This window comes from Salmo salar, chromosome ssa01 (genome assembly GCF_905237065.1).
Source record: "Salmo salar chromosome ssa01, Ssal_v3.1, whole genome shotgun sequence".
In the NCBI taxonomy this organism is placed as follows: Eukaryota; Metazoa; Chordata; class Actinopteri; order Salmoniformes; family Salmonidae; genus Salmo; species Salmo salar.
Window position 1 is genome coordinate 158,159,932 of NC_059442.1, and position 15,693 is coordinate 158,175,624.

The window sequence follows — 15,693 nt, forward strand, 5'->3', positions numbered from 1 at the left end:
TGGTCAGCATAAATCATTTTTGGTGCTGTTACATGAGAACTTCTGAATGTTTTATTTTAGAATTCTGCCAGAGAGGAGGTGAAGTGTAGATAAACTGAAATGTTGATGCAAGTCAGCATTAATCATTTTTGATTGACATGAGGTCAGGGTCTATTTATGAACTTGGTCTAATTGAGTCTGAAACATTTTATGGTATCTCGCAAATAGCACCCTATTCCCACTTCTTTTGACCAGGGCTGTAGTCTCTTTATCCATCATTTTCAAACAAATTTGGTAGAAAACTTTTAGCTTAAAGAGGAATTGTATTAATCTACAACATACAGTGCCTTCAGAAAGTATTCACACACCTTGAATTTTTCCACATTCTGTTGTTACAGCCTGAATTTAACGTTTTAAATGGATTAAATTGAGATTTTGTGCCGCTGATCCACATACACAGAATTTCCCACAATGTCAAAGTGGATTTTTTTTTTTTTATGATTTAAAAAAAAAAAAATTACAAATTATTTAAAAAAAATATATGTTTTAAGTCTAACTATTCAACCCCTTTGTTATGGCAAGCCTAAATACATTCAAGAGTAAACATTTGCTTAACAAGTCACAAAATAAGTTGCATGGACTCACTCTGTGTGCAATAATAGTGTCTAACATGATTTTTGAATGACTACCTCATCTCTGGACCCCACACATACAATTATCTGTAAGGTCCCTCAGTCAAGCAGTGAATTTCAAACAGATTCAACCACAAGGACCAGGGAGGTTTTCCAATACCTCGAAAAGAGGGGCACCTATTGTTACATGGGTAAAAATAATTAAAGCAGACAGTGAATATCCCTTTGAGCATGGTGAAGTTATTAATTACACTTTGGATAGTGTATCAATACACCCAGTCACTACAAAGATACAGGCATCCTTGCTAACTCAGTTGCTGGAGAGGAAGTTAGTTGAATGGCTGTGATAGCAGAAAACTGAGGATGGATCAACAACATTGTAGTTACTCCACAATACTAACCTAAATGAGAGTAAAAAGAAGGAAGCCTGTGCAGAATTTTTTTTTCTCCAAAACATGCATCCTGTTTGCAATAAGGCACTGAAGTAATACTGCAAAAAGTGTGGCAAAGAAATTAACTTTGTCTTGAATCAAAGCATTATGTTTGGGGCAAGCACATCACTGACTACCACTCTTCATATTTTCAAGCATGGAGGTGGCTGCATCGTGTTATGGATATGTTCATCATCATCAAGGGCAAAATCCTAGAGGAAAACCTGGTTCAGTCTGCTTTCCAACATACACTGGGAGACAAGTTCACCTTTCAGCAGGACAATAACCTGAAACTCAAAGCCAAATATACACTGGAGTTGCTTACCTAGACAACATTGAATGTTCCTCAGTGGCCTAGTTAAGGTTTTGACCTAAATCAGCTTGAAAATCTATGGCAAGACTTGAAATTGGCTGTCTAGCAATGATCAAATGATCAAATTTCTTCCATTCATCAAAAATAAATAAATTTGTGTGTAGATAAAAAATTTAATAAAGACAATTAAATGCATTTTAATTGCAATTCGTAACATCAAAATGTGGAAAAGGTCAAGGGGTGTGAATACTTTCTGAAGGCACTGTATGCCTAGAGCAGGTATTCCCAAACTGGGGTACGCGCAATGCCATTGGGGGTACGCCAAATAAAAATGTGATTCACATTTTCAAACAGTACATTTATTTTCCAACTGGGCTATACATTTTGGTGAGTTTTTTTTCTCACCTGAGTAGCCTCGTTTCACTGCCAAAATAAAGTTAAACCATCTAGTGTTCAGCGAAATAACAACACAATGTCAAATACAGGTAGCCTAGTCAAATAATTACCATCCAATCACATTAACTGTTACTCTCTCGCGGGAAACCTTCACTCTTGCGCAGACATTTAGAAACTAAACATGACTATTTGAAAAATAAGCCACAGGAGTTTTTTAAGCGAGAATAAAGACGACTTTCGAGTAGTAAGACATGTATAAAAGCAACAGATACCATTAATAAGAAGGGTCTAGAAGTGGTGAGCTACCGAGTGGCTAGGACAGGCAAGTCCCATACTATTGTGGAGGACTTAGTTCTTCCTGCTGCCGCGGATATGGCTGGGACAATGTTTGGGGAAAAGGCCCCAAAAAACTATACAGACAATGCTTTTGTTTTGAAACAATTACTGCTTCGCATACAAGCCAGTGAATTATATGCATTACAGCTGAATGAGTCAACAGACGTGGCGGGCCTGGCACAGCTCCTGGTATATGTCGGTTACGTTTATGGGGGGGTCAATTAAGGAAGACAACCTCTTCTGAAAACTACTGGAGACGATATTTTTAAATTACTGGACAGCTTTGTGACATCAAATGGACTTTGGTGGTCAAGATGTGTTGGTATCTGTACTGATGGTGGAAAAGCCATGACAGGGAGACATCATGGAGTGGTAACGCGCGTGCAAGCAGTTGCTCCCGACGCCACTTGGGTACACTGCAGCATCCACCGAGAGGCTCTTGCTGCCATGGGAATGCCTTACAGCTTGAAAGATGTTTTGGACACTACAGTGAAAATGGTTAACTTTGTTAAAGCAAGGCCCCTGACTCTTGTGTATTTTCTGCATTACGCAATGATATGGGCAGCGACCATGTAACGCTTTTATAACATACAGAAGTGCGCTGGTTGTCAAGGGGCAAAGTATTGACACGTTTCTTTGAATTGAGAGACGAGCTTAAAGTTTTCTTTATTGACCATCATTTTCACTTGTCTGACCGCTTGCATGATGACGAGTTTCTCACACGACTGGCCTATCTGGGTGATGTTTTTTCTCGCCTGAATGATCTGAATCTAGGATTACAGGGACTCTCCGCAACTACAGTGGGGGAAAAAAGTATTTGATCCCCTGCTGATTTTGTACGTTTGCCCACAGACAAAGAAATGATCAATCTATAATTTTAATAGTAGGTTTATATGAACAGTGAGAGACAGAATAACAACAAAAAAATCCAGAAAAACGCATGGCAAAAATGTTATAAAATGATTTGTATTTTAATGAGGGAAATAAGTATTTGACCCCTCTGCAAAACATGACTTAGTACTTGGTGGCAAAATCCTTGTCGGCAATCACAGAGGTCAGACGTTTCTTGTAGTTGGCCACCAGGTTTGCACACATCTCAGGAGGGATTTTGTCCCACTCCTCTTTGCAGATCTTCTCCAAGTCATTAAGGTTTTGAGGCTGATGTTTGGCAACTCGAACCTTCATCTCCCTCCACAGATTTTCTATGGGATTAAGGTCTGGAGACTGGCTAGGCCACTCCAGGACCTTAATGTGCTTCTTCTTGAGCCACTCCTTTGTTGCCTTGGCCGTGTGTTTTGGGTCATTGTCATGCTGGAATACCCATCCACGACCCATTTTAAATGCCCTGGCTGAGGGAAGGAGGTTCTCACCCAAGATTTGACGGGACATGGCCCCGTCCATCGTCCCTTTGATGCGGTGAAGTTGTCCTGTCCCCTTAGCAGAAAAACACCCCCAAAGCATAATGTTTCCACCTCCATGTTTGACGGTGGAGATTGTGTTCTTGGGGTCATAGGCAGCATTCCTCCTCCTCTAAACACGGCGAGTTGAGTTGATGCCAAAGAGATCCATTTTGGTCTCATCTGACCACAACACACTAACCAGTTGTCCTCTGAGTCATTCAGATGTTCATTGGCAAACTTCAGACGGGCATGTATATGTATTCTTGAGCAGGGGGACCTTGCGGGCGCTGCAGGATTTCAGTCCTTCACAGCGTAGTGTGTTACCAATTGTTTTCTTGGTGACTATGGTCCCAGCTGCCTTGAGATCATTGACAAGATCCTCCCGTGCAGTTCTGGGCTGATTCCTCACCGTTCTCATGATCATTGCAACTCCACGAGGTGAGATCTTGCATGGAGCCCCAGGCCGAGGGATATTGACAGTTCTTTTGTGTTTCTTCAATTTGCGAATAATCGCACCAAATGTTGTCACCTTTTCACCAAGCTGCTTGGCGATGGTCTTGTAGCCCATTCCAGCCTTGTGTAGGTCTACAATCTTGTCCCTGACATCCTTGGAGAGCTCTTTGGTCTTGGCCATGGTGGAGAGTTTGGAATCTGATTAATTGATTGCTTCTGTGGACAGGTGTCTTTTTTACAGGTAACAAGGTGCGGTTAGGAGCACTCCCTTTAAGATTGTGCTCCTAATCTGAGCTCGTTACCTGTTTAAAAGACACCTGGGAGCCAGAAATCTTTCTGATTGAGAGGGGGTCAAATACTTATTTCCCTCATTAAAATGCTAATCAATTTATAACATTTCTGACATGCATTTTTCTGGATATTTTTGTTGTTATTCTGTCTCTCACTGTTCAAATAAACCTACCATTAAAATTATAGACTGATCCTTTCTTTGTCAGTGGGCAAACGTACAAAATCAGCAGGGGATCAAATACTTTTCCCCCCACTGTATATTCAATGTGCTGGACAAAAGTCAGGCTATGATTAAGAAGTTGGAGCTCTTTTCTGTCTGCATTAACAAGGACAACACACAGGTCTTTCCATCATTGTATGATTGTTTTGTGTGCAAATGAACTAAAGCTTACGGACAATGTTAATTGTGATATAGCGAAGCACCTGAGTGAGCTGGGTGCGCAATTACACTTGTACTTTCCTGAAACGGACGACACAAACAACTGGGTTCGTTATCCCTTTCATGCCCTGTCTCCAGTCCATTTACCGATATCTGAACGAGAGCCTCATCGAAATTGCAACAAGCGTTTCTGTGAAATTTTTATTTAATTAGAAGCCACTGCCAGATTTCTGGATAGGGCTGCGCTTATAGTTTCTTGCCTTGGCAAATCGCGCTGTTAAGACACTGATGCCCTTTGCAACCACGTACCTATGTGAGAGTGGATTCTCGGCCCTCACTAGCATGAACACTAAATACAGGCACAGACTGTGTGGAAAATTATTTAAGACTGAGACTCTCTCCAATACAACCAAACATTGCAGAGCTATGTACATCCGTTCAAGCACACCCTACTCATTAACCTGTGGTGAGTTATTCACAATTGTTGATGAACAAATAAGGTTTTATATGTAAGATGGCTAAATAAAGAGCTAAATTATTAAATATTATTTGTGCCCTGGTCCTATAAGAGCTCTTCGTCACTTCCCATGAGCCGGGTTGTGACGACGAACTCGCACTCATTTTTATGTTTAATAAATGTATCGTATAGTGTGTGTGTGTGGCAGGCTTACAATGATGTCAAAAAACAACATTTGAGAGTGCCCTGACCCTGGTGCTAGAGGGAGTACACAGCTGGAGGTTGAACGTTCGAAGGGGTACGGGACTATAAAAAGTTTGGGAACCACTGGCCTAGATGATCTTCTCCTCCAGTGGAAAAGGGATTGTCATAAGAGGTGGTGAAACAGAAGGTGGTAGACGGGCATTCATTTTCTGTGGGCTTAAGGAAATGGAGCTATGAAAAATGCATAGGCCTTGGACTTAGCCGGAAGATTAGGTCAAAACCTTAAATACTACTACTAGGCTTTTGAGGTGCACTGCTGTCTGTCTCTCTTTACGTTTTCTTCCCCTCTCTCATTCACTCTCATTCACTCTGTCTCTCAACTCTCATTTCATACTTTCCATCCCTCTCTCCATGTTGTCTGGGAACAGAGCACACTTGGCTACTGACCCCACTTTCGCTGGCCAAAGGAGATCCACGAAGACTGACATGTATGTTAGCCAGTAGGGTCATCCCCCTGCATTGTGACATCCTGCTTCCTTAATAACTGTCCAATCCCGTCCCGGAAGAGTCTTGATAGGTGGAGTGCCTGATTGGTGGAATGTCTTGTCTTGCATGCTTGAGTTCCTAATTATGCGTCATTGCATCACGCCGTACAATGAAGCCCTCATCCAATCAGGAGAAAGCTTGGTGCATGAGTGTGTACCAATGATGTCATATAAACATTCATGTATGTATCTGTTTGGTGTGTACATATCATAACTGTCATCACTTTCCCAGTCATGGTCCCACATGTATCCTTGACCTGCTGATTTTATGTGCCTTTAAATCTGCCATTGACTTGTGATGATTGCAGTGTGATAACCTGGAAAGCCCAACTTCTGTTTGGGCTACTCCAGAGGTGATCGAAAAAGAGGCATTAAGCAGGAAATGCTGATATTACCATAACAACCCCTCAGTGTCATATCCCACAATCTTGCTCAAGGAGCAGTAAACTGTGTGTTTTTTTTGTCAGCCTGGTTGGGTATCAGAAGCCTAAAAACCTCCATTCTCACTGATAGTCCTACATCCTACTTCTCTCTCTCCAGTCTTCCTCCAGCTTTGCCCCCAAAGAAGCGTCAGTCGGCCTCGTCGCCCACCCGGGTGGCAGTGGTGGCCCCCATGAACCGCGGCTCCAGCCTGCCCTGCAGCGTCCACAGACAGGTACCACCAACCCACACCAAGGGTTATGGTTGAATAACACCCACTTACTCGATAGTAATACTGTGGTCTTGTACACTGGTCTACGATAGAGCATCTGCATCAGAGTATGATCAGGGTGGATTACCAGACTATAGTGAAATAACGTGATACAGTGATGGATACATAACTAGTGACTGACTAAATCAGACTTGATTAGGCCGGCCATTACCGCATCATATATCCACAAACTTTTCTATTGTTTGATGAAACTGACTGTGTAGCCAACTTAACTGGTTTCTCCTTTAATTATCTGTCTGTGTATATGTGCCTGCCTGTCTCTGTCTGTCTGTGTCTCTGTCTGTCTGTGTGTGCAGCAGCAGGACTATGAGCAGGAGTTCCTCCAGAGGCGTTTCTCAGGGGGCAGCCAGTCGTACGGGTGCGACTCTCCGCGCCTCTCGCCCTACAGCAGCATGGGGAAGCTCAGCAGGTCTGAAGAGCAGCTCTGCTCCATGGAACAGGACAGTGGACAGTGCTCCAGAAATACTAGCTGTGAGACACTGGGTAGGGGCACAAACACATATACATACAATTAGACAGTCATCATAGTCACGGTTGATCTTTATACACTGTCTGTACCGAAATAGAAAAAAAAAACATTTTTGAACATGTGCGTACTTTCTCGCACACAATGAAAATACACACAATACAATGCACACAATTGTTTTAGTAAAGATGGACAGAAATACATAGACTGAACAAACACCCACTTTACATGTCAACAGCCTCACCTAACCACAAACACTTATTTTCTCTACAAATGTCCCCCTCTCTAACCTCTTGTCTCTCTCTTTTACAACACATTTCACTGTACCTATCTGGTGTATGTGACAATAAAAACATATATATTTTTTTCTCCAGACAACACAGAGAGTTACGACCCCGACTATGACTTTCTCCACCAGGACCTCGCTGTCTTCATGGGGGACACCCACCTGCCCTCCACCGCCACCCCCTCAGGGGTCATGTCCCTGTCCCCCCTCCCCGAGTCCCACAGTGAGTGCTCCTCCCCCGTCCCTCCTCACCCCCGGTTCAGGTCACCACCCGCCCCCCACCACCAACAACCCCACCCACCCCAGTCTGAGTACTGGACCCCTCAGCCCGGTTCCCACATCATCCCCTTACAACCATCCCGCATCAGTGCTCCTCCAGCATTACCCCAGAAGAAGCGGCGCAGCTCCCAGGTTTCGCCCTATCAGGACGGGTGTGGCTCCTCGGGGGGCCCCCTCAACGAGAGGTCCCCTTCCCAATACAATAACCTGTCGGAGGAGGAGCTGCTGCACCCCACGCCCCCCTTCCCCCTCTTCACGCCCAACTCGCCCATGCCCCAGAGCAACGGGGGGGTGTTCGTGGCCCAGTACCTGGCTAGCGAGAACGCCGACCTGCCCTCTAGTCCACCTCCACTGCCTGAGAAGAGGAACAAGCACGGTGAGTGGCAGAGAGGGGGGGTGTGCTGGAGAAAGGAAGGGATAGGACTGGAAGAGAGAGGGAAAGAAAATTGAGGCTGGTAGTGTGCGTGTTTAATGTTTCACTTTAATCACTTTTAATCTCCTATGTAATCTCCCTCCAGTCCTGGCGTACATGCAGTTTGTGGAGGACTACTCAGAGCCCCAGCCCTCAGTGTTCTACCAGACCCCACAGAATGAGAGCATCTATGAGCAGAGGAACAAACGCTTCCAGGACGTCTACGGCCTCAACGACTCCTTCAGTAGCACCGACTCGGTCCACGAGCCCCTTCCCATACCCCTCTTCCCGCCCCCCGCCCTGCCCCCCAAGCAGAGGCAGCTGGTGAGTGTGTGTATTCACCATCAAGTCTTCACCCCCCACTCAACCATTTTGGGAGCCCTTATTGGCTACGCCACCTCAGAATTTGTCAATCCTCTGTAGAGGTCTTGTTTCAGAAGGACACTAGAGATGATGCATTGGTTATGAAGGTGGAGCCTGCCAGTGCACACTATGGGAAAAGTGGGAAGAATCGGGGCCCACGGTTCTTTGTGTGAGGTCTCCTCTCCAGGTGGACATCCATGTGGTCATGGTTGAGTTCTGAACGGTTAAATGTTTTACTCGTAGGGGTTTAAGGTTGATGATTTAACACTTCTAACTTAGTTCCATGTCAACAATTAAACATGGTAATCTAAAAGGTGAAAGTTTAACCCCCCTGTGGTGAAACCAAAACAGTGAGGTCATGGTCGTGCAACATTAGTTATTGCCTAGGGGTCAAAGTTGAGGCATCGGATTTCCACGGGGGTCATTTATGCTGTATGACACCCCAGAAGACAGTTGACTGTCTATAGGTCATTTGCAACCAGAACACGTGTCAATGTAGATTAGGGCATGTGATGGAACATGTTTTAAAATGTGGAACAGGAAAGGAAAAGGGACCTTTCTTATTGGACCCTCTCTGTTTCAGTCTTTTTTGAACACGACCTGGAAGAAAAACTCTGAGGTTATTTGTACTCGTCAGGTTGGTTATAGGCTGGTTGGCTGGAAAGGACAAGTCCAAAGCTGCATTCTTGCAGGAAGCCATTCCTCCATCTCTCGCTGGTATCTCGCTGGTTTTGTTCAGTCTGCCTAGTCTCTCGTTCTCTTGTTTTTTCTTCTTGCGCTCTCATTTTTCTTCTTTTCTCGGTCAATCAGTCTATAAAGGGGGGAGCTGTGGGGGAGTGGCTAGGGAAGCCAGATCGATTTTCAGGTTAATGGGGATTGGTTCAACATAACTGGGGATTGAGGTGTCAAGTGGTGAGGTTAGACTATGCATTAACCTGTAGAGATAAAACCTTTATGGTGTCACCAGTTAGACACTTGTGTCATTTGATTTGTCAGACTAGACCTGGGTAGAGGCTAGCAGAGGCTGGTGGGAGGAGCTATAGGAGGAAGGGTTCATTGTAATATCTGTAATCGTATAAATGGAACAGAGTCAAACATGTGGTTTCCATATGTTTGATGTGTTTGATACCGTTCCATTCCAGCCATTACAATGAGTCAGTTGGTTGTATTTTTCCTTCATAGCTTGTTCTCCATCTTTTTAAATAGGGAGCCAATTTGGTTTCAGCACTTTTATTTCCATGACTGATCAAAACTTGTTTTCTCATGACTCTCTTGTCCCTCTGCAGGAGACATGGGTTTAGCAATATGTTTGGAACATCGAACCGCAATAAAATCACAGTATAGAATCGCTATACATATAGAATTGTGAGAATTGCAATACATATCCTATTGGCACCTAAGTATTGTGAGGCAATTCCCAGCCCTAACAGTAAGCTGACGTCACTTCATACAGTAGGACGCCACTGAGAGAGACCATCTGCGGTCTTCTGCCGTCCACTAACAACTCTCTAGTTTAACACTTTCCAGACCTTTGTTTTGATGATTTCTGTTGTAAAGTATTATTTTCCTCCAACTGTATTTCTCTCCATCTCCTCACCCTCCTCCCTCTCTCTCTCCTGGTAATCTGGTGGTGTAGTGGACTTAATGAGGTCGAGGCCCGGGTGGGATAAGCCTGTTTACCTCCTCATCCTATTCCTCTTGTCCAATAAGCCACCATGTTACAGGATTTACACGGCTTTGTGAAAAAAATGCCATTTTGACAGTCTGCCAGTGCCAGTCAGATAAGAAGACTGATGGGGAAGGTGAATCATATTCCAAGTGTGTTTTGGGCCTTGTAGTTGACCTGGTTTCTTTGAAGCTGTAGAGTTTGGACCGTAATCAGACCATGAGAGCTTGGTAGGTTTAGCGTGCCGCAGTCAGATCTGAACACTGAGCGAATGCAGCTGTCTGGACTATTTGGTGACTTCTATGCTTCTGACCCCTAATGATGACCCTAGCAATGCCCTTTGACTTTTGCTGACCGTGTGGCTGAACTAATTACACTGGATTCATGTTCAGAGTCTTCTCCATTGATTCCCTTCTTCTGTGGTAGATTTCTGCATGTCTGACAGTCACCATCATTACTGGTGCTGTCCTCTGCTTAACTCTCTTTTCTGGCTCTGGTTCTAAAACGGCTGCTCCATCTGTTCTATATCTAGGGTAATAAACTTTACTACTTTTCTTTCTTTGTCTCTTCTTAATCTCTTTCATGTATTTTTTCTTCCCCTATTCCTTTTTGCTCCCTATTCTCACTGCTTCTGTCTCTTTCTTATCTATCTTTCCCCATTCCTTTTTTCTTCCATTTTCTCCTTCCTCTCCTCCTCAGGCCTCCCACTCTTCCTCCCCCTCTTCCTCCTCATCCTCCTCTCTGTCGTGCCACCTCCAGCCGTCATTGGTGGTGGCGGCGGAGGAGGCGGGCTCTGGCCTAGGCCTCAGCCTATCGGTTTCTAGCTCCTCCTACCTGAGTGGACATGCCTCGCTGACCACGCCTATGGTGAGTCTACCTGATTGGCCCTGACGGCCCAAATTGGCAGGCCTCCAGGGCTGTGTTGTCTGGATCTGACTGTTGATAGCCCTGAATGATGTGGTTGTGTTTCTCCTGAGGCAACATCCGCGCTGTTATGTTTCGCCTGTTTTGATGCATTTTGTTGTTCGTCTCTGGGCATGGTTCCAACATTGATTATGATAAAGGTGTGCTCATGATGAACAGGTAACTGCCAAAATAATGGAAACACCAACATAAAGTGTCTTAATAAGGCATTGGGTCACCACGAGCCACCACAACAGCTTCAATGCACCTTGGCATAGATTCTGCAAGTGTCTGGAATCTATACCATTCTTCCACCAGAAATTCCATCATTTGGTGTTTTGTTGATGGTGGTGTAAAACACTGTCTCAGGTGCCGATCCATAATCTCCCATAAGTGTTTAATTGTATTGAGCTCTGGTGACTGACACACACACACACACACACTTTAATTTGATGGGATGCTGATTGCTTAATTAAGATTGCGCCAGAGAAGAAGTCTGATGTTTTACGTGTTCCTATTTTTTTTTTTTTGCAACAATTGTTTTTTTTTTACTTATTTTGTACATAATGTTGCTGCTACTGTCGCTTATGACCGAAAATATAGTCTGCACATCAGAACTGCATTACTCACCACAAACTGGCAGAATCATTTTTTTTCTTTAACAAATCTGAGGAGGCCGACATGAATGACATACTGCTTTCCCGGGAACAGGCCCAGATCCCCATCATTAGCGTCAAGAAAAGGCGGAGAAAAAGGGACTGGAGGGCGGGCTACCTTCTGAGAATTCGTAGGCGATCGAATAAACCCCTACTGCCTTCCATTCTTCTAGCAAACGTACAATCTTTGGAAAATAAAATCGATGACCTACGTGGAAGATTAAACTACCAACTTGACATTCAAAACTGTAATATCTTATGCTTCACGGAGTTGTGACTGAACGACGACATTATCAACATACAGCTGGCTGGTAATACGCTGTATTGGCAGGATAGAACAGCAGAGTCTAGTAAGACAAGGGGCGGAGGACTATGTATTTTTGTAAATAACAGATAGTGCATGATATCTAAGGAAGTTTTGAGGTTTTGCTTGCCTGAGATAGTGTGGTCTACAGCTTATCATGAGATACTCTATCTACCTAGAGAGTTTATCTGTATTTTTCGTACCCCCACAGACTGATGCTGGCACTAAGACCGTACTAAATGAGCTGTATTCTGCCATAAGCAAATAGGAAACCGCTCATCCAGAGGCGGCGCTCCTAGTGACCGGGGACTTTAATGCAGGGAAACTTAAATCAGTCTTACCAAATTTCTATCAGCATGTTAAATGTGCAAACCGGGGGGGAAAAAACTCTGGACCATCTTTACTCCACACAGAGACGCATACAAAGCTCTCCCTCGCCCATTTGGCATATCTGACCATAATTCTATCCTCCTGATTTCTGCTTTACAAGCAAAAATTAAAGCAGGGAGCACCAGTGACTTGATCAATAAAAAAGTGGTCAGATGAAGCAGATGCTAAGCTACAGGACTGTTTTGCTAGCACATACTGGAATATGTTCCGGGATTCCTCCAATGGCATTGAGGAGTACGCCACATCAGTCATTTGCTTCAACAATACGTGCATTGATGACGTCGTCCTCACAGTGACCATACGTAGATACCCCAACCAGAAGCCAAGGTTTACAGGCAACATCCGCACTGAGCTAAAGGCTAGAGCTGCCACTTTCAAGGAGCGGGACTCTAACCCAGAAGCTTATAAGAAATCCCGCTATGCCCTCCGATGAACCATCAAACAGGCAAATACAGGACTAAGATCGAATCGTGCTACACCGGTTCTGACGCTTGTCGGATGTGGCAGGGCTTGCAAACCATTACAGGCTACAAAGGGAAGCACAGATGAGAGCTGCCCAGTGACATGAGCCTATCAGACGAGCTAAACTACTTCTATGCTCGCTTCGAGGCAAGTAACACTGAAAAATGCATGAGAGCATGTTCTGTTCCGGAAGACTGTGTGATCGCGCTCTCCGCAGCTGATGTGAGTAAGACCTTTAGACAGGTCAACATTCACAAGGCCGCAGGGCCAGACGGATTACCAGGACGTGTACTGTGTGCATGCGCTGAACAACTGGCAAGTGTCTTCACTGACATTTTCAACCTCTCCCTGTCTGAGTCTGTAATACCAACATGTTTTAAGCAGACCACCATAGTCCCTGTGCCCGAGAACACTAAGGTAACCTGCCTAAATGACTACCGACCCATAGCACTCACGTCTGTAGCCATGCAGTGCTTTGAAAGGCTGGTCATGGCTCACATCAACAACATTATCCCAGAAACGATAGACCCACTCCAATTTGCATACCGCCCTAACAGATCTACAGATGATGCTATCTCTATTGCATTCCACACTGCCCTTTCCCACCTGGACAAAAGGAACACCTATGGGAGAATGCTATTCATTGACTACAGCTCAGCGTTCAACACCATAGTGCCCTCAAAGCTCACCAATAAGCTAAGGACCCTGGGACTAAACACCTCCCACTGCAACTGGATCCTGGACTTCCTGACGGGCCGCCCCCAGGTGGTAAGGGTAGATAACAACACATCCGCCATGCTGATCCTCAACACAGGGGCCCCTCAGGGGGGCATGCTCAGCCCCCTCCTGTACTCCCTGTTCACTCATGACTGCACAGCCAGGCACGACTCCAACGCCATCATTTAAGTTTGCAGATGACACAACAGTGGTAGGCCTGATCACCGACAACAACGAGACAGCCTATAGGGAGGAGGTCAGAGACCTGGCCGTGTGGTGCCAGGACAACAACCTCTCCCTCAACGTGATCAAGACAAAGGAGATGATTGTGGACTACAGGAAAAAGAGGACCGAGCACGCCCCCATTCTCATTGACGGGGCTGTAGTGGAGCAGGTTGAGAGTTTCAAGTTCCTTGGCGTCCACATCACTAACAAACTAATATGGTCCAAGCACACCAAGACAGTCATGAAGAGGGCACGACAAAACCTATTCCCCCTCAGGAGACTTTAAATATTTGGCATGGGTCCTCAGCTCCTCAAAAAGTTTTGGCAGTGATGCAACCAGTCAGGATGCTCTCGATGGTGCAGCGATAAAACCAAGATGGCGGAGCAGTAAGATGTGCTTGTTTTCATCCCATGTAAATATTGTCTTTTTCGTTTGTCTTTTTGTGTACATTTCATTATCTCAATCTCTTTTTTTCCATTTTCAAATTAAATATACCTTCCTGCAACTCGCCTCACCCTCCAAAAGAAGCTAGCCAGCTAATTAGCTACTAGCTTTTCAGTCATTGTTAGCTACTGTTAGTGGTTTTTATCTTTTAGCTCAAACTCCAGCCGCTTTAGCCTGGATAGTACCTGCCAGTCTGCACAGCATGATATCAGCCCTGAGCATATCGGACTGCTTTTTTCCCCCCACTACATCACCGGATTCCTGCCGCAAGCTCTGGACCATCACACCAGATCTTCGCAGCTAGCTAGTTGCTACTGTGGCTAACACCCTTGTCCAGAAGCATGCACCAGCTAGCCTCAAGCTTGGCCCATTTCCCAGCTAGCAAACGAAGTAAACCAACTACAATACCTCTCTTGCCAATTGGCCTGGACCCTTTGTCAACACGGAGCCCCGCCGATCCATCACGACTGGTCTGCTGACGTAATTCGGCCGATGTGCGCTCAACTGGCCTCCGCGTCGTGGATGTTGGTGTTGATCCATCTGCTAGCCCCAGCCTGCTAGCTTCCTGAATGCCGTGTCTCCTGCTCGCCTTACGTAGTAATCGACTACCGAACGGCTCCCTGTCTCATCTTTGCTCCTCATTGGACCATATGATCACTCGGCTACACAGCTGATGCCTGCTGGACTGTTCATTAACACGGTACTTCATTTTGTTTATCTGTCGGCCCGGCCCCAGCCTTGAACTCAGGGCCTGTGTGTAGCTAACTGAACCTCTCTGCCCATTCATCGCCATTTACCTGTTGTGGTTGTCCTAGCTGTTTACCCGTTGTTGTCTCACCCGTTGTTGTCATAGCTCTCCCAATGAACACCTGTGATTGCTTTATGCCTTTCTCTAATGTCAATATGCCTTGCATACTGTTTTTCAGGCAGCTCTCATTGTTTTATTTTACTGCGGCGCCCCTAGTTCTGCTCAACATGCCTCAGATAACCCCCTTGTCCCACCCCCCACACATGCGGAGACCGCACCTAGCTTAACAGGCACCTCCAGAGATGAAACCTCTCTCATCGTCACTCAATGCCTAGGTTTACCCCCCACTGTACTCGCACCCTACCATACCCTTGTCTGTACACTATGCCCTGAATCTATTCTACCACGCCCAGAAATCGGCTCCTTTTATTCTCTGTTCCCAAAGCACTGGGCGACCAGTTTTCATAGCCTTCATCCTACTCCTCTTCTGTTCCTCTGGTGATGTAGAGGTTAACCCAGGCCCTGTGTGTCCCCAGGCGCTCTCATTTGTTGACTTCTGCAGACATAAAAGCGATGGGTTCATGCATGTTAACATCAGAAGCCGCCTTCCTAAGTTTGCTTTATTCACTGCTTTAGCACACTCCATCAACCTTGATGTCCTAGCCGTGTCTGAATCCTGGCTTAGGAAGGCCACCAAAAATTCCATCCCCAATTACAACATTTTCCATCAAGACAGAACTGCTAAAGGGGGCGGAATTGCAATCTACTGTAGAGAGAGCCTGCAGAGTTCTGTCATACTATCCTGGTCTATGCCCAAACAGTTCGACCTTCTACTTTTAAAGA

General features: G+C 45.2%; 1 protein-coding gene across 4 annotated transcripts in view; it reads left to right on the forward strand.

Annotated features, from left to right (window-relative positions):
- Nucleotides 1–15,693, forward strand: part of rapgef1b (Rap guanine nucleotide exchange factor (GEF) 1b) — a 92,424-nt gene that overhangs the window by 45,173 nt on the left and 31,558 nt on the right. For 3 of the 4 annotated variants that reach the window (XM_045693053.1, XM_014141709.2, XM_045693050.1), the window contains exons 7-10: nt 6,357–6,471; nt 6,825–7,011; nt 7,369–7,935; nt 8,078–8,295. In XM_045693053.1, coding sequence (XP_045549009.1) covers nt 6,357–6,471; nt 6,825–7,011; nt 7,369–7,935; nt 8,078–8,295 — 1,087 coding nt within the window. The remainder of the gene's footprint in view (nt 1–6,356; nt 6,472–6,824; nt 7,012–7,368; nt 7,936–8,077; nt 8,296–15,693) is intronic. The other variant, XM_045693056.1, reaches the window with a different exon arrangement.